General features: G+C 32.3%; 2 protein-coding genes and 1 long non-coding RNA gene across 5 annotated transcripts; all 3 read right to left on the bottom strand.

Annotated features, from left to right (window-relative positions):
• Window positions 1-75: 75 nt before the first annotated feature.
• Window positions 76-3,636, bottom strand: LOC114184121 (putative galacturonosyltransferase 12). 2 transcript variants are annotated; one of them, XM_028071371.2, is made up of 6 exons: window positions 2,996-3,636; window positions 2,116-2,171; window positions 1,868-2,023; window positions 1,166-1,756; window positions 753-1,055; window positions 76-644 (listed from the first exon to the last, which is right to left on the bottom strand). In XM_028071371.2, the coding sequence occupies exons 1-6, from the start codon at window positions 3,204-3,206 to the stop codon at window positions 360-362; spliced, it is 1,602 nt and encodes a 533-aa protein (XP_027927172.2). In that variant the 5' UTR covers window positions 3,207-3,636; the 3' UTR covers window positions 76-359. The 2 variants fall into 2 exon arrangements, with proteins under 2 accessions (XP_027927172.2, XP_027927173.1); XM_028071372.2 differs by lacking the exon at window positions 2,996-3,636 and adding an exon at window positions 2,569-2,960.
• A 2,567-nt stretch (window positions 3,637-6,203) lies between these two features.
• LOC114183432 (uncharacterized) lies at window positions 6,204-7,963 on the bottom strand. The gene is made up of 3 exons (XR_003604362.2): window positions 7,836-7,963; window positions 7,654-7,720; window positions 6,204-6,431 (listed from the first exon to the last, which is right to left on the bottom strand). It is a non-coding gene; the product is annotated as an uncharacterized LOC114183432 (long non-coding RNA).
• A 3,190-nt stretch (window positions 7,964-11,153) lies between these two features.
• On the bottom strand, window positions 11,154-17,283 carry G18F (autophagy 18 F-like protein). 2 transcript variants are annotated; one of them, XM_028072328.2, is made up of 8 exons: window positions 16,318-17,276; window positions 14,406-14,870; window positions 13,912-14,322; window positions 13,354-13,587; window positions 12,442-13,251; window positions 12,186-12,352; window positions 11,707-12,045; window positions 11,154-11,384 (listed from the first exon to the last, which is right to left on the bottom strand). In XM_028072328.2, the coding sequence occupies exons 1-7, from the start codon at window positions 16,525-16,527 to the stop codon at window positions 11,736-11,738; spliced, it is 2,607 nt and encodes an 868-aa protein (XP_027928129.1). In that variant the 5' UTR covers window positions 16,528-17,276; the 3' UTR covers window positions 11,154-11,384; window positions 11,707-11,735. The 2 variants fall into 2 exon arrangements, with proteins under 2 accessions (XP_027928129.1, XP_085530042.1); XM_085673916.1 differs by lacking the exons at window positions 11,154-11,384; window positions 11,707-12,045 and having other exon boundaries at window positions 12,186-12,327; window positions 16,318-17,283.
• Window positions 17,284-18,847: the final 1,564 nt, after the last annotated feature.

The raw sequence follows: 18,847 nt of genomic DNA on the forward strand, positions 1-18,847 counted from the left end.
CGTTTGCCCTGAACTTTATAAATCTCATCTTACAAAAGCGTACTCTTGAAAACCTCGAAGGTTTGTTTTCTCATATAAAGAAAAAAATAACAGTGTTGTTTTAATATATGTAAATGATCTACAAATACTCATACTTACAATATGGATTGAAGGGAAAAGAATCCGAGAATTTCAATTGAAGACAGAGTTAAAAAATAAATTTTCAAAGCAAGAAAGGAGCATCATGGTCATCATTTTTTGTCTCATTGATGTCGTGGAAGGCCTGATGCTTGAAAGAACTCTCTCGTTTTCCTTTTCCCCCGCATGCAAATTCCATTTCTTTTACTCATCACCGAGTTCACGTTTTCTTAAGATATTAGCTATGATGCCCTAATGTGACAACTCTTGATGAACTTATCTGAGAAGTCAACATACTTTGTCCACAATTTCCTTAGTTGTGGAAAAGCTATTTCTAGCCATGGCTTTGCCCTGCCATTGTAATGAACTACACCAGCACTCTCAGCATCAACAAAACTTGTATTTTCCTGATACCCCAATCCCAGCATATGCCAGAAAGGATCAATAACATGGACATGGCCATGAAATGCTATCAATCCAGGAGGTAATGTTCCTAGCTGCCACAAACTCAGGTCTGACTTGATATTCTACATGAAGCAAAACACAAATATCAGAATCACTCTTATGGAAAGTCAATTTTCATGACACATTTGAAATTACTAATTTGAGTTTTTTCTGTTCCATTATATATATACCTGCTCAACCCAGTAATGGTAAATATTGCTTATATTAGTCTTCCGCCAAGCCTCCAAATCGAAAATGTTCATGCCATAAGCCCAGGCACATTCATTGGGATTAAAACTTTTGAATATTAGAGGGTGGGAGAAGTTCAAATAGCTTTTCAACTTCTTTGACATCACAAACTTATCTTCTCCTGTACATGTTTCTACAGCTCCATTCACTTTTCCATTCATTTCAATGTCCCACAGAGGTGAAAGATCAGTTTGTACAACGATGTCATCATCGAGGAAGACCACCTTGTTAAGACTTGGAAACAACTGATGAGAAAAAAAAAAACAAAAATACATTGTTGTAGTAAGCATCACAGTCACTATGATCTATTGTATAAAATCTTTACTTGGTATATGCTATTCTTTTTCCTTTTTACCTCTGGGAGATGTATTCTGATGTGGTTCATCACTGAATTATACTTGGGACTAAGTGCTTGCAGTTTTGCTGCAATAACTTTTGGCTTCTCAGTTGTATTTGCAACTATAGCTGATGAACCCCCTCTAAAATGTGACCTCACCTTTTGATCCTTCTCCATAGCCTCCAGAACAGGCACCTTACCCTTTGTAAACCAATCAAAATGGTGCAATGCCTTCACCTCAACTATAGCAGGTGACAAAGAATGCAATGAGAACCAAGCCTGCATGGGGTAATAAGTCTTCCTATCTGTAATTATGTGCAGAACAACCTTCTGAGGTCTCAAAAAGTTGCGAACAAGCGATGTTGCAACCACTGATGCAGCCAGCACATTGTCTGAGGCAAGGACAAAATGGAAGTAGGAATTGTCAACCAGGGCAGGGACTAGTTCTGCAGAGGGGAGTTGAAGGCGTGCTGCGGCATTGTTGGTGTGTTCATTGGCCAAACTCAAGGAAAGGCAATGAAGTTGTTTTGGTATACTGCTTGATGCTACATGTCGATACAGATATTCTTGAATCTTAGCCATTCTGGTCCTTTCTTCCATAAGGGTCACCTAGAAAAATGTTCAGATTTGTGGTTAATGGAGAGTTCAACTTGGAAAACTCTAACAAATGCATGTAATGAATGAAGTTTGTTCCTTTTTAAGAGAATTGGAGAATGGTACCATTTCTCGAAGTTTAACTGCAAATGTCTTTGCATCATATCCACCTTTCTTCATCTCAGTCATGAACTCTTCCAAGGTTTGTGGAATATCAAACCTACCCTGAAGTTCATGTTTGCCAAGAGGTTCATTTAATGTCTGGTATATCACTTCTGGAACCTATTCTCAGTCACCAATGGAAATTAACGTCAATTAAAAGTAAAATGCATTAAGAAGGTGATAAATATAACTAGAAGAGTTCAAGAGATTACTGATGATTCAGACCGTCTCCCCAAAATCCTTGGTCCTAGTTTTTTTCCTAGGCAACCTACGAATATGATTTGAAAGTACATCAAAATGTCAAATATAATGATATGATAAACATATTTCCTGAACTTGCAATTTCTAGCAGTAAAATTCATGTACATGGATGAAAAAGTCAGGTTTTCTTTTCTTTTAATAAAAGAACAAAGTCACGAATCTATATGGTTTCCTAATTCTGAAGTTCATCCTTTTTTCATTATATCAGGAAGCTATTAAGTGTGCACGTGAACTGGTACTGTAATCTACCTTATCTACACTTTAAAATGGAAATCTCAAATGGATGGTCAGATTTACCCCGACAACAACTGTTAACAAATTCTATCCGCCAATACAGTACAAGATAGATAAGAACCAATTCTCACAAAAAGGATGATATAAAGAAACTCAAATAGTAGACTTACTTAATAGTCTAATGCATCTTATTATCAGAGATTCACAGTTTCCACATGGATCTGTAGTAGGCTGAGTAAGATAATACATAGACAGATAAATATTTCTGATGTGGACACCAACAAAGATATAAAAAAGCAAACATACAAATGTATATGCATCCTTTCCATAACGTGGCAGGTTCCCTTAATTTATCAGAAATCTCGTTAGTCACAAACTTTTTAAATCAAAGGTCGGTGAAGATTGACGATTTGTTCGAGGAGTGCCAAGTAGTTATTTAAACTTATTATATTTCAAAAGAACAATAACATGCTTTGATATATGTGAAATTCATGCTCTATCCACCACTGTTTGTGTCTTTCTGTGATGCCTTCATGTGTTTGTGATGTTATATGTGTGAGTGCATGTGACAGAGAGAAGGACGAGGTGATAGTGTACCTATGGTAGAGCATTTGTTTTCTCCATCAATGCCATCCACTGCTGTTAAGACAAACACAAAGCGAAGAAGAAAAGTGAAGAACAAGAGAAAATAGAAGAGCATCCGATAAGAGACACGTCTTGATGCAACCTTCACTTTGATAAACTCCTTGAACCCTTTGCTTTGAAACACAGTGACATGTCTCAAACTTGGAGATATGTGAAGCTGCATATTGTCCTAATACAGAAGAAGAAAACACAATGAGGCAAGGCAACAACACTTGAGTTCTTCCTCCTCCTATTCAGCTGCTATAGTCCTTATTTCATTTGACAATTCAACAGCAGAGGAAAACTGCAAGAACCCTTCTCAAGTTATGGTGTAAAAGGAAAGGCTTTGGTAGTGCTTAAGGTTGCTATCCTCCACCTAACCTTGCTTAGCATTTGGGCCAGGCATGTCAATGGTGTTTGAGGGTAAAATATTTTAGCTTTATGAGGTGAGAACTGAGGTGGTTGTTAAGGAGAAAGAGACATGGGACTAATAAGGAGGGTGTTGTTTGGTTCAAGTTTTGGGTACTGGCTTGGTTTTGAAGGAGGGAAGTTTGAGGAAGAAAAGAAAATTCAATTTCATTTCAACAATGTGTTTGTTTGTTTTTTGTTTGTTTGGTGTATAGTTTATGTTTTGGCTTTGCCTCCACATCAAGCTTTTTAATTAGTGTGTAGAGTTTGGAGTGTGACAGAAAAAAAAAAAAAAAAAGGAATTGTGTATAGAAAATGACTAATGCTCTCTCTCTCTCTGAGGTGGTTGTTGGAGTGAAAATTCAGTAAACCTTATTTATATTTCTCTTGAAAGCGTGTGGAAATTCATGGTAGTTCAAACCCTTGTTATGCTTTTATTAGCAAAGGGGTTATTGGCAATTAGGAAAACCTGGTTTTGACCAGATTCAATGTTGTTGATTTGTCTGTAATAAATGGTGTACGGAGAATAATTTGGTATTTGTATTTGGTGCAAGAAATTGTGTTGTGTCTCATCGTTTTCAAGTTCATTATCACCAATTCTATCTGCAGGACACGACAGAAATGATCCATGGCCCTAAGTAATGCACACAAAATCTTTCATTTCTTTTCACAAAAGAACAAAAACCTCAGTGAGTCTTAATTTGCTTGCAAACATGATATAGAACAACTACAACAACAAAACGATAAGAGGAAGGTATTGTGTGATTTTAATACTTCATTTTGAGTAATGTTTTTAGTAGGATAATTTTGTGCAATTTAGGGTGAATTTGGTTATAGTTTCCAATTTTTTAAAAAAATGTATTTTTTTTTAATTATAAAAAACACCATTGCAATCTCTCCGAATTATAACTTATAGATTAAAATGTTTACAAATTAAATGTTTTTTTTTAAATTAAAAAATAATTTTAAAAAAACATTCATTACAAAGTTATAAAAGTCTCTAAACTTTATTTTATGTATTTACTTTTTCTTTATCACTTCAATCACATTACATATTTACTAATTATCTTCTTTATATATATACACTTTTTTACAAAAAAAAAAGAAAAAAAAACTTATAAATTAACTTAATTAGATATTATATTAATTATTTGAATAAATGTCATGGAGTAAATTATAATGATATCCTTTGATATTTTTGCAAATTATGCTTATCTTTCTGATTCGTGTTATCGTGATTTTCTTCTCTATAACTTACAAAGGATGTAATTGTAATAATTTGAAATTTTAAAAGTTAATATCAACATAAAAAATAGCAATGTAATGGTTTTGAAAATAAAAAGCAAGGAGTGTTGGTTTATAATTAAAAAAAAATGAGAACTCGGTATAATGTAAGAAAATGTGAGGGATATTAATAAAATTCACTCAATAATATATTTTGATTAATTAACTCCTAAGGTTAAATTAATGAAAACAATTCACTCAATAATTTATTATTTTCTTATTTATTTTTTAACTTTTTCGTTTATTCTAAGTGATTTTTAATTCTTACTTGAATTTCTAATATCATATATAGAAATTTATTATTATTATTATTATTATTTATATATATATATATATATATATATATATATATATATATAATTTGGTTAGACGGATTTAGGTAGTGAAACTAAGGCAATATTCTGACATATTTCTTCCAATACTTTGTCACTTTCTGAATTTATTTTCGGAACTATTATAAACAATTTCAGAAAAAAAAAATCAGTCTTATTACATAAAACATTTTTCAGAAACTTTTTGATGGGGGTGGAGGAAGAAATTAGATGGGGGTGTATCGCGTGAGACTATTAGAATTGGCTTATATTAAGGAAAGTGTTGTTAATGGTTTCGAAGTGAAGAAAGGGAAGCCCATTAAGCTAGGCTTTCAGATCAAAACTCCTTTCTTTTCTAATCCCATTAATCACCAAAATACGAGTGTCAAATAATTAAAAATAAAAAATAAGAGAGACAAACATTTAATATTTTAAAACTAGAGAAGATACATGTCATTTTTATACAAAAGTTCATAATAAATAAATAGAATTTTAACGTACATAATATACTTAGAATTATAGTAAATAAACATTTTTAATATATAATAAATTATAGTTTTAAAAATCACTTGAATAATAAAAACGAATTTGCTTAAAAAAATGAGAAATAGTAGAAAAGGTACTCCAATATATATTATAGTTAGGAGATGTGAAAGATAAACAACATGTGTAACAACTAACCTTATGTTATTGTACATGAAATTAAAGGCTGATTTTCCCATCAAAGTTGACGTGCTAACTCACAAACGAAAATAACTCATATTATATTATGTAAGTATTGTCTCTGATAATAAAAAAAATACATGAAAAAAAACTCTATACTCCAGTAAATTAGCTTAACTAACATTATAATAATATGATAAATATTTATGACAACATTAAAAAAATGTAGCATTGAACAATTGTTTTATATGGGAGGAACTTTGATGTCACACGGAAGTTTAGACTCCTTCAAATTTTCAAATTTTTTTATATGTAAAAAAAATTTGTATACAAATAAAACCATTATTTTTAATATTAGTATATTTAATTTTTAAGAAATAAATTTTATGTCTAATTCAATCTTATAAGATTTGTGACATCCCATTTAAATAGAATAATTCTACTAAATTAAAACATCACATAATTATAATAATAATCAGAGCAATCAAATTAACAATATACATAAGATGATCCACTACTACAGTCCACCATGAATGTATTTTGAAATGAACTTAGGCATACTACAATACCATAAACAAATATAATTCAGGTAGGTTTAACAGTTTTGCAAAAGAGTTGCTCCTAGAGTAAAGAATTACAAAAAGACACTAAGGCCATGAAACTGCTCCTAAGAGCCTCAAATGACAAGTCCAACTAAACAGCACCGCTACCGCCATCAGATCTACCTTCAGCATTTCTCTCATCTGCTCCCACCAATAAGGTAATCATCGCAAAAGAGAAAACAAGACAAGAAATAGGCACAAAATGAAAGGGTAAACTAGTGTAAAATAATTTAAACATATTATAGCAGACAAGTACTTAAAACAGTTACAAGCATACAACACAGTAGGCACAGAGAATTATGTTATAGCAACCAAGCAGGACATTATGACTCAATTATCTGGATAAATATAATAAGATCGGATTCACTGGACATTAGCGCTTGTGGTAGCCTCTACTCTGCAGAGTCATTGCCAATGGGTTTCACCCTACCACACACAAGGTTAGCCTTTAAGCATCTAAGGCCATTATCCTGCCAAAGACTAGGACCTCCCGCTACTCTCACCATTGACTGATCCTTTAGAGTTTCGGGATGCGATCCTTACTTGAATCCTTATCTTAATTATATACACTACACACCACCATGAAATCCCACCAAGAGATTCATGGAATTACGCCTACCACACTCATAATTTATGTTCCGCATACCAAAATCACCACTTTTATCTCAAACTCCCAATTAGCATGTTATCACACCACCAACCAACAATTCCATGCCATAACTCATACCAAACGTACCAATTCCAGTACATATAGATCAAGTAACCATGCATATTCAAGACATATAGCCAAACCATGGATAAATTAAAGAAAACAAAATCAAACATGCCCCATGCTCGCTTAGGCTAAAAGCCTTCGCTTAAGCTACAACAACTGTCTCGCTTAAGCTAGGCGTTGTTGCCTGAGCGAGGCCTGCAACAGGGGCACTCTGTGAGCTCTCGCTTGGGCGAGACCCTATCGCCGGAGCGAGATCACTCTTCGCCCAAATCAAAAATCCCTCGCCTGAACGAGGACTCGAACAGAGGGCACCACTAGTTTCCTCGAGGGCTCGCTTAGGTGAGTCGTTCTCGCCTGAGCGAGATGATGCGTCGCTAAAAAAAGAACTCTTCGCCTGAGCGAGATGCTTGAGCAGAATCAGGGCGAGCTTATGCTACTCTCGCCTAGGCGAGACGAGCTCGCTTGGGCGAGAATGACAATTTTCGCCACTGTTAACGCACATGCAGCAGAACACAGCTCAAGGCAACATCTAATAATGCAAACAAACTAGTTCCACACAATCAAATATATCATTCAAGCATCAAAACATAGAACAAACCAAAAGCATGCAGAAATAACTTTAAACTATTAAAACCTAGCTTCCCTTACCTTAAGTAAAGCTGAGCTTTAAAGAAGACGAACTACGAAGTGGAAGGACAAGAGCAACTTTAAGAAGCTGGAAATATTACAGTTAGAAACAGAAGATGTAGTTAGGATTGGAACCCTCATGAGATTAAGCTTAAGAAAGGCAAAGGAACCAAACGTGAGCTTGAGTTTTGATTTCCACTTACTAGGAATTGGTTTTTGATTCACTTTGAGGGGAACCTGGAAGTGCCCTTCTGCTTCAGTAGAGAGAGTAAGGGGGAGGAACAGTTTCTGAAAAGGAGACAGGTGAGAATGAGTGGAGCTGGACAGGGTATTGGGGGTCCCCTAGTGGGTTAGTCCTGGGCCTACGAAAAGGTCAGATCCAAACATTTATAAGCTGAAAATTGGGGCTTATAAGATTAATTTGTAAAGAGAAGTTTACACTTACTATTGTAAATTTGTCTTGTCTATAGTTGATATGATAACTCCTACAAATCCTTTCATATCAAAACATATACATATTGAGTGTGAGATTATATATTAATAGATGATCCAATAAGAGGTGGTACAATAGACTCGATAAATAACATATTTCTCTAATTAACTTCATAACTTTAATATTTGTTGAAAATCTTATCAAGAAAATAATCACCAAGCATATAAAACAGAATTAAATTTTTTTTGTTGTCGTTGTTTTGTACGAGAAATAGAGTAACGTAAGAAGATCATGATCTTGGATTCTAAGATTCAATACCTATCTATGTATCTATGCATTCTCTTAAACCTTTGAAGACACTCTTGTTGACACTTGTAGCACCCAAAACTGACCAATTTATGGTAATTTCACACTCCAAAACAAAGGACCTTCTAACTTTGTTCACCATGTAAACCACACTTTGGATACGGTTTCAAATACTTTGTTTTCACGTCTCCTTCGTACTAACGAATCCTTACATTAACTTTATTTTTCTCCTCCAACCTAAACATCTAACAACACTTTTTACGGATAACATAAATGAGCATCTTGTACAATTTTTTTTCTTTTTTAATGCATAATATATAACTAATTGGCAAAAGTACCCTTTTAAAATATTTTGACATGAAAAATATTTTCCCAAATGCATTAAAAAAACTTCATGATAACACATTTACGATAACAAGATTTCCAAATTTAGCATGTCTTACCAATTGGGTCACATATTTTACTATAATTAGTTTAATCAATTTTCACACTCGACAACTTAGAGAACCTAATGATCAAATTGAGTTTGAAAATTCTTGCTAAAGTTAATTTCAAGTACTAGATCATTTTATAAGTATTATTTATTTTACAACTTTATATTAAGCTCGAGATATCTTGTATTGTCAAGAGAAAGAAGATTCAAGAAGAACCAATGATGTGTTGTTGGAAAGATCTCTAGAGAATTACTTGTATAAGAAGAAATACCAATTCTAAGGTCTCAATCAACAAAATTTTGTGTTATTGTGATTCCAATAACTGATTTTAAGTTTAAATATTTTAACTGTTTTAATTTATTTTATTTTTAAAATATTATATATAATTATCAATTTTCTATAAGAGTTTTAGAAAGAAAGAAAAAAGGTCCTAAATACACTACAATAGTAGAAATTGTTATCAAGCATTACTTTATTTTAGAATTAAAAAAAGCATATACTTTATTTTGATGTTAAATATATTAACTTTAAAATAGTTGTAACCAGATTTTAATTATTTTATTTGACTTTTAACCGTGAATATTATTAGAATGTTAGGTAAATTAATATTGATTTTGCATTATAAATTAGAATATGAGATTGGTTTTAGATAATAAACAGGTTGGAACATAGTTCCCAACATTCTACGAAGACAACCACTAGTAACTATTGTATTCCACGTATCTGAAAAGACAACATTTCCATTCCGACAAGTAATTCATAATATTTGAGGTTCTAAATTTTCCATGACAAAATAATGAAGAATTTTTATTCTCAATAATTTAGCACCACAACCTATTGAAAAACTTTTTTACTATTTTTCAAAGCACTTTACATATCTGTCCCATTTTCTGATTGATAAATACTATTAAAGATCTTGATTTTATTAAATTTGAGGGTTTAATTAGTCATCTTAACAAAATTGGTATCTTTAATTAAAAAAATTCTAGTTGAGACCCTTCTACAACTCTCTTAATTTCTTGTTTCGAAAAGTTTCTTTTTATTTTTCACTTATAAAAAAATATAATGACACGTGATGGAAGATGATGTAATCAAGCACTTCCGTGGAATTTTATTCTCTTAAACTTCAATTTGTTTCTTTAGTTAAACAAATGGGTACTTTATATGATAATATTTTTTATGAAAAACTATAGTATATTATTGATAACATAATACTCTTTCATTTTTTATTCTGCTAACTTTTTAATAGTATTATTATTGAGACCCTCCTTTAAAATTTTGAATTTGAAAAAAAAAATGACATTTACAAAAAAAAAAAATACAGAAACAAAACTCTTTGAAATTTACATACATAAATAAATTTGTTAAACAAAAGCCGATTTCTAGGAAGGAATTCTACACTTATTTTTTTCATTTTTTTTTTGAAAAAAAAAATCAATAAATATTTACATAATAAATCGTATATTTACAACTATCACAAAAGCATAAATTATTTTGATATATTTAGGGACATAAATAGTATGATATAAACCGCAAGTGCAAGAAAATGGTACACTTTATATTACAACAAACGAGTTCAAATAGATTGTTGTATATAAAAAACAAAACTACTTAAAAAACCTATAAAAGTATAAATAATTAAAGTAATCACATAACATTATCATTCTATTTGATAATTAATATTATTTTGATTTTATAAATAAAAATAAATAAGCATCAATAAATTTAAAAACATAAATTAAACTTCAACTTATTAGTTCTTATTAGTTTACTACACTAAATCATAAATGATCATATTTCTAAAACTCATTACTTCATTAACTTTATTTATTAACTATTATTTTAAAAGACATAGTAAAAAGGGTTTGTAACAAAATAGTTTGGTAATACTTATGCTATTTTTATATACATATTCCTCTTCCTTCAACCTTTTTAACCATCAATAGTCACATCACATCTCATCTCATTTCTTGGTCCAATAAATCATTACCTTATCAAGTACGATCTTCTTATCCCAATTTTTAGATCAATTGATCTTATTGCTAATTTAGTGAAATGAAAATTAGGTCAAATTATTAAGAAAAATAGTGTTTTCAATATATAATAAATGTTAACTTTTTCCTTAATCCTTTTGTTATAGAACTAGTATAGTTAATTGGGTACTTTAGTTTTATCTTAACGTTTATCATACAGTATATAATAAATACACTATACAAATTACAAAGATTTATTTCCTGTACAATAAATAGATATTTTCACCTTATCTTGTTGTTACAGACTAAATTTTCTAATAATAATTATAATAATAATAGTAAAAAGAAACTAATTAGTAGAATGAAAAGAAAAGGTGGGAGGAAAGGGACACAGTGATTCTATTATTTACACATTAAAACTAATTATTGATATACATGAATCTGTTATTTACAATTTCAACAGAAACAAATCCTGCGTAGTATCCACAATTTTGCATCATAGTCAAGCTAGTGAAGCTACTCCTTATGCTTCTCTATCTCTCCAACCATTTTATATAAACATTGTTAATTAAGCCTCCGTTGCCAAATCAAAGAATATATCCACGCCTGAATTAAAAACCCAGAAAGAGAAAAGCCAATGAATAATGTATACATTAAAAGTACTAAAAATATATCCAGTATTTCCAAATATATGAATGATTAAACAACACTGGTATAAGAACAATGCTTACACACTAATAAAAAAACACTAGTGATAACATCAATAGGAACTTGTCTTTTATATCATAGTTTAATGTATTCTAGGTTTCTTTATGTTGTTGCCCTACAAGCATTATCCTGATACCAGAATTACAAGGATTGATTGCGTTGTAAACAATGCATACCAAGAAACTTTAAACAATGTATAAAGCAGATGCAATCAAATTACCTCAGATTCAAATTCATCTCCATTTTTCTTCAAAATGATTCTTCATTTTCATGCTTTCTGTCACTATTTACAATCATGAGTTGAGCCTCGGTGTCTAAGTGCTCCCTTCTATTATTTACAATCTCATGCTGAGTATTTGGTTTAAAGGTGTCATTGTTATTTACAAAGCTCTCAGTTTCAGAAGGCACCACATGATTATCCAAATCAGTTCCTTCAATCCCATTTCTTAACTCAGAAACAGCATCACCATCACCACTCCTAGATGAAATCCTGCCATTTCCAGATGCCTGCAAACTGTTATGTAACAGTTGGTCATCATTTTTGCTATCCATAGAAGTCCTGTAACACAATCATAACTTTTCAAATTCATGAATATGCAAGCTATCAACAAACAAAGTAACCAATATTTATAAGCACAATGTTCAATACTAAGTCAAAAGAATATGGAAGAAAATCATTCAATTAATTTGTCATCAAACCTTGCTTGCTGCAACTTTGGAGTCTGAAAATAGTCAAAAATCGGAACCAAGTCTTTCGATCTAGCTTCAATGACGCATGTTGGAATCCTTTCGATCTCAAATTCGCCTTTGGAAGCAGCTTCTTCACCCATTAAGTTAGGCTCTTGCAACATTGAATGAAAATATATCTGGTTGGAAAAGCATTGTGCATATAAACATCAAACAAAGGGCATTAGAATAAGAGACTAAAAGCACAGTTTGATTTAAAATAACAAACCTCTGGTTTTCCCCATAATGAAGTCTGAGCTTGATGCATTTGAAGTTCAGCTTCTGAAATATACAAATGATTCTTCTCCTCAAGAGAGGGATTTACTTTAATATCTCCATTACTGAGTTTCGGGCTAATGGTGTGCTCCTCAGCCACTTCCTCTGGATATATTTTATTGGCATCTGCAATTCCATTCTCACCATATATATCTATGTTATCTTCTCGCTCTCTTCGACTATGACTCTGACAAATATTCCATTTTTGGATAGGCTCAACTACTAATCTTGCATCATCCTGTTGAAGGGATTCATATGCAGGAACCAACCCAGAGGCAAAACCTGAATCTTGACTGGTTAACATCCGCAGAGCATATTGTATCATAGAACCAGTTGGTGAAAAGACCAACATGTGATACTTTGAATAGTTCCCTTCAGAACTTTTATACTTGCGAAAAGATGAAGCAATAGCCCCAGAAAGGTAAGTCTTTCTACCAGTTGCAGCAGCAGCAGCACCAGTTACACTGCCCCTCCACCCATTGGCTCCATTCCGGATCCGGCTTACCACGGAAAGAGTGATTGGAGGGCCAGCCACAACCAAACTCTTCTGTTTAGGCTTTTGCATGGCTGAACTATGAGACCATCCCTGGGAGTGATTAACTGTAGTGCCTAATCCACTATTTTTTGTGGTAAAACTATCATCGTAGGACAGAATATTTACATGTCCTCCTTGAGGATTTATGGCAAATAGATGGCTGGTGCCCCTCGAAGAACTAATCATAATCCACTTGCTGTCATCACTGAAACTGATATCTTGAATAACCTGAAAATCCCAGTACATATTATTATAGGTCCCTTTGCTTGTGTAGATGAATTATGATAAAGAAACTGATAGTGCATCAAACAAAAGAAACCATGCACTCACCGCATTTGTAAACCCACGTTGCAGCTTGTACAAATGAACATAAGAAGGGCCAGTATCAGAAGCAGACAAATTGTCCTGTACAGGCATGATCTTGAAAACATTTATGTTATGACCCTGAATGGAAGCTGTCACTAAAATGGTGCCACTAGGATCAAAGCTTAATGCTGAAATAGGACTCTTGTGGGCCCGGAACTGGGCAATGACGTTTCTGGAGAGAATATCTTTAACAATAACCTGAAAGAGAACAAGAACAAAGTTACCCTACATAAAAGACAGAATAAAATGCTTCAGCAGCAACCATGACGATACTCTCAACCTGATAAATAAAACACAAAGTAAGAATCCGATATTTGCAAAAACATATGTTCTAAGAAAGACATTAATATGTTCAAAACAAGATTTGTACGAACCATGCTGGAAGAAAATGAATATAATACTTTTTTGTCCATGTAACATGTGAACAAAATCATCTGTTTTGAACAAACAAACACACACACACATATATACAGTTCAAAATATAAATTTCAACTAAACACAAAATAAAGAACAGTATTTCACCATTCCAATGTTATCTGCATCTGTTGAATGGCCATTAATGGTTCCGGTACCCTTAGAGCCAGAATTTACAGTTTGAAATGAACCATTGTTATCAGAGCAGTATCTGGAAAGTTTCTTATACCCCATGTCTCCGAGGGATACAATACCAGTAGCTATATGCTTGCTGGACTCTTTGGCATAGTGAGCAAGTAAACTCCCATTAGAAGGAAAATTTGCAGAAGGCATCAAATGTTGTCCGCTGACATGTCCTGAATTGGAAACAGCAACTGGACTTCCACTATATGCCAACCATCTTGGTCCCACTGCCAGTGGTCCATAACCTATGCCTCCAGAACCAGGGACACTCATGACTATAGGATTGGTAAGTAAAATATACGCCCTTATTAATGTGGTAGCTTCAAAACAGTGAATCTGCAAAAGAACGATTTCATCAAACATTCCAAGGTAACACATTCTAAAGTTTATTAGTACAGAGTGTATGTTAGAAAGTATACCTGAGTGGACTGGGAGATAGCAACAACGCGAGAACTGCACCTCACAGAATAAACAACTGATCTAAACTTCAGCACATGAACGTACGATTGAGATTTCATAGAATAAAACCTAACGGTAGTTGGCAAATAGTTTCCATTCATTTGTTCATGTGAGTTTAAAATGCTGCCATTATTAGGGGTGGCCAACCCATCTTGAACATTGCTCCCTCCTACAAAGAATCCATCAGTACAAACAACCAAGAGCTGCCGACTGTTCGCATAATTGTCTTCAGATCTCTTTGATGCAATTGGATTAGGTACCATTTGCATAAAAGAAACAGGACCATCATGTCTGGATACAAGGTCACGGACATTATTTGATTCATCGACATGCCAAACCTGGAAGCCAGACCGATAGCCTAGAAGAAGTACTTGCTGAATAACTCCACCCTCACCCTCTAACTCGTCAAACCCAGCCCAGATAACCTATATAAATTTATGATTGAAATAAGTCATCAGGTCTACACAAAATATAGAAAATGTCAATAGAACAAAGAATAGATTATTCCTTAGAAAAAGGAAACTAAAAGGAATATAAAATACCAGCAAAAATCAGATTCAGCATGGCAAAGAAAAATGTATCTTAAGAACTTGATGTGGATTTGAGTATTTAAAAGCAATTCCCTGAACACCCATATAAAGACTTAATATATTTAAATGTAAGTCCCTTTACAACAAATCACAACTAGATAAGCACATCCATGAAACAACCAGGTTATCTCTAAAAGCACATAGCTAAAGATTTATATGTTAACACACTCAATAAAAATAGATTATATCTCTTTTTCATACAAAGAAGTCTATTAACTCCATTATCATGAAAGAGACTAATAAAAGAATTACATCTTTAAAAATGGTTAAACCTTTCAATTTTTAGCTTGATATCAATTGAAAATGTCCATAAAATCAAATGAAAAACTCTCAATCCCTTATACCTCACATGAATGCCTAACCATGCAATCCATAACACTATGCAAAGCGACTCACTCCTGCTTATATCTAATAAATGACCTACTTTCCTAATACACAGGATACTTAAATCCAAATAGTGTCCAAGTTTCTAGCCAAAATTAATAGTAAAACTTTATAAAAAATTCTCATATCAAACTATCAGAGAGAGCTAGACACTTGTGAAAGAGATTAGCAGAATAGTAAAATAGAAACAAAAGTAATCAAACCACCAAATTTTCTTATATTAAAGTGTCAAGCCAAGATACCTGCAAATTAAAATTGCAAGAATGCGTTCATTACTTTTTACCTGATAGTGGTTGATCGCAGTCAAAGTAGAGTATAAACCTAACCAAAAATATACAGTTTGCTAATTCAAAAATTTCCATTCAACAAAGCATCGTGTCGTAACAAACAATGCAAACAAAATAAGAAATTTACAAACAGAGGAAGCCACTAATTGCACACAGCAAGAGCTCTTGGTAGGTTAACATGACCAAGCAATGGCAAGCTTATTCCCAAATCACACAGTGATTGAATACATTAACCATGGCCCGAAATAAAAAGCACGGTATCCTTTTATTAAACCTTGCAAGCGACAAATTCAAGTATAGAATTTTGAACTATGTAATAATGACTGAGTATGAACAAGCAGCGGCAATTACACTAGATTCCCAACTTAAACCTATACTCTAAAATTAGAAGAAATATAAACCATTCGGATAAACAATCTATAGGTTTATCTCTAATATTAGAAGCCATTTAAACCATTCAGAAACATGATCAAGTAATTAAGCAATTATACATAAACCAAAAATAAACATCCTATAAATGCAAAATTTAAATCAATACAAGCCACAGGTTCACCGCGATGACAAATCAAGCAACAAGTCTCAAATCACTAATCAAAAAAGCTGACACATACCTGATCATGGTCGGGAACATCATCTCTGTCCACAACGGATGAAGCTACAACAGATGCAGCAGAACGTGCAACTGTGGAAGCACCAGAGGAAACAATCCTGAGATAGCTAGAAAGAGCACGAAATGAACTAGGAATGAAACCGTTGGTTTTTCCACCACCATTACCCTGATGAAGAAGCTGTTGCTTCTGTGCATCATTCCTCATCCCCATCTCCAAATACACCAAAATAGATCCTAAGCACAACAGAAAAAATCAACGATTCCTCAAATTCACCCACAATCATAACCCGCCAACTTCACTCCCCGTCCTTCACCCTCTCCCACCACCCACAATCACAGCAAATCTTCAATCACACCCACCACAGAGTACAACCACCCCAAATAATATAAAAATCTTTTTTTCTGGGTTCTGTTCCAAAACACCACAAACGACAAAGAAGACAAAAAAAGTTGGGATTTTTCTTTTTCTTCAAGCCACAATCAAGTATTATTTTCGTTATTATTATTCTCTATAAAAAATGAAAAAGAATAAACGATTCAACTAATTACACCAAATAAAAAAAAAATGAAACTCCACGGTCTAAAAAATGCTAGCTATGATTGATCAGAGAGGATTAAGGAAAAGGGTGTTCCAAAAACCAGCGGAGAACCACGGAAGAGATCCGATGAGAGAGAAAATCAAAAGCTAGAGAGAGAATAACTGTAGATAGGAAGAAGGAAGATAGAGATGGAGAGAGACAGAGAAAGCGAGAGAGAGAGAGAGAGAGAACGTGATTGGTGATTGGATAACAAAGCAAGGAAGAAGCAAAACCAAATGGTGGAAAAGAAAAATAAAAGAAAGAACTCTCGGCTCACGTCTCTTGTGTTTCTCTCTCCCAAAGGTTTTTATTAATTTTTTCAAAGGTGTTTCTTCTTTTCGTGTGTTTGTTGTTGGTTGTGTTGTGTTGGAATTCAAAGCTGTTCCTTCCAAGCAGTTCAACAAAAAAACTAACCTCTTCACCTTCATAGTTATAATCTCTCTCTCTCCCACGTCTTCTCAGTATCCAACGCTGTCAAACAGTTTTTTTCTTCTTCTTTTCACCTCTCTCTCTCTCTCCAATTTTCATCTACCTAGTTAATCATTAATTAACTAAGTTTTGGGATTAAAATCTATAACTATATATAAAGGGATTCCTCTTTTGTGTCCACATTTCATAATTCCAATTTTACTCTTTACAATTTAATTATTTATTAAATTTTTAAAAATTAATGGTTAATTTTACAAGTTTTTATAAAACTATTTATTTATCTCCTTTTTCTTTTTTCTCATACTATTCATCAACAATTATTTTTTTCATATTTTCTCCATATATTTCACTTTAATTTTTATAAATATACTTTTATTTTGTTCATTAACTTAATAACATTACAATATCATCAATTATAAATATAATTCGAAAAATGCGTACACGCAGGCGCGATAGCGCCTGTGTTTACACTAGTGATTGAATAATTAAATTAAGGGTGACTGTCCCAGTTCCCATTATCCCTTTTATCACTTTCCAACTAAGCATCTTCATTTATGGCAAGAACAATGAATAACACTGTTACTAGTTACAAGTGTGACCTAAATATAGGTAACTTTTCCAGTAATCTTATTATTTTCTGTTTTTTCCAAGGCTACATTTTTTTTCTCCATAAAAACCCTTCATTACATTATTTTCACTTTTTTCTATTTTTCTTACATATTACTATTATGGTTAAAAAAAATTACATTACAAATTACTGAATTTATTATAGAAAAACTACAGTTTTATTTTTATATCATAATTATATATTTTAAGTTCGACCATGCATTTGGTTATTTCATATTTTATACAAAATTTCAGTGTTATTTTAATGCACTGTTAATATAAAGATTGTCACATAGATTATCAATACAAATGAGTGTAGATATAATTTTTAAACTTTTATTATAAAAGTTAATAGCTTTATTATATTGTATTATGATTATGCGCTTATGTATGTATATATGTGTATGATAAGATGACACCGTAAGAAAACGTGTTTCCAAATCTAATTAAATTGATATTGTTAATAATAATTATTTGCATTAGGATTATTAATATATTTAAATTGATGAAACGTTGAAAAATGATTAAATTTTATACATGGTAAAGGAAATTTTAAAAACCTTGAGAACAATTTTTTAAAATTTAAGACGTCTAAATATATTTAATAATTTTCAATCCATTTCAAGTAGCTAAATACTATTTTCAGTTTTGTTTTAGATATACAAGGTGAAACATGTTTTATTCTGTGTATTTATTATCATAAGTTCTATTGAAATGATTTGAAAAATATATCCTTGATTAATCGAAATGATAATGATTAGATGGAATCGTGAATTTGATTTCTTACTAATTAATTATATAGAGAAATAGAAAGAGAATGTGAATTCAATTTTTTACTGACAAAAAATTAACAATTTGCTCATGGAAAATAGTTAAAAAAATATGTATTCAAGTAATGTGGTAACTATTTTATATTTT

This window comes from Vigna unguiculata, chromosome 5, assembly GCF_037176805.1.
Source record: "Vigna unguiculata cultivar grain cowpea cultivar isolate G323 ecotype 2 chromosome 5, ASM3717680v1, whole genome shotgun sequence".
NCBI lineage: Eukaryota > Viridiplantae > Streptophyta > Magnoliopsida > Fabales > Fabaceae > Vigna > Vigna unguiculata.

What these genes read in the sequence shown, in the direction of transcription:
- LOC114184121 (XM_028071371.2), bottom strand. Translation starts at nt 3,206, where the DNA reads ATGCAGCTTCACATATCTCCAAGTTTGAGACATGTCACTGTGTTTCAA. An exon ending in GGAGACGGTCTGAATCATCA is followed by an intron (nt 2,024 to 2,115) that starts GTAATCTCTTGA and finishes GACTGAGAATAG; the next exon opens with GTTCCAGAAGTGATATACCA. An exon ending in ACCATTACTGGGTTGAGCAG is followed by an intron (nt 645 to 752) that starts GTATATATATAA and finishes TGCTTCATGTAG; the next exon opens with AATATCAAGTCAGACCTGAG.
- G18F (XM_028072328.2), bottom strand. Translation starts at nt 16,527, where the DNA reads ATGGGGATGAGGAATGATGCACAGAAGCAACAGCTTCTTCATCAGGGT. An exon ending in ATGCAGATAACATTGGAATG is followed by an intron (nt 13,588 to 13,911) that starts GTGAAATACTGT and finishes GTTCTCTTTCAG; the next exon opens with GTTATTGTTAAAGATATTCT. An exon ending in AACGTGGGTTTACAAATGCG is followed by an intron (nt 13,252 to 13,353) that starts GTGAGTGCATGG and finishes TGGGATTTTCAG; the next exon opens with GTTATTCAAGATATCAGTTT.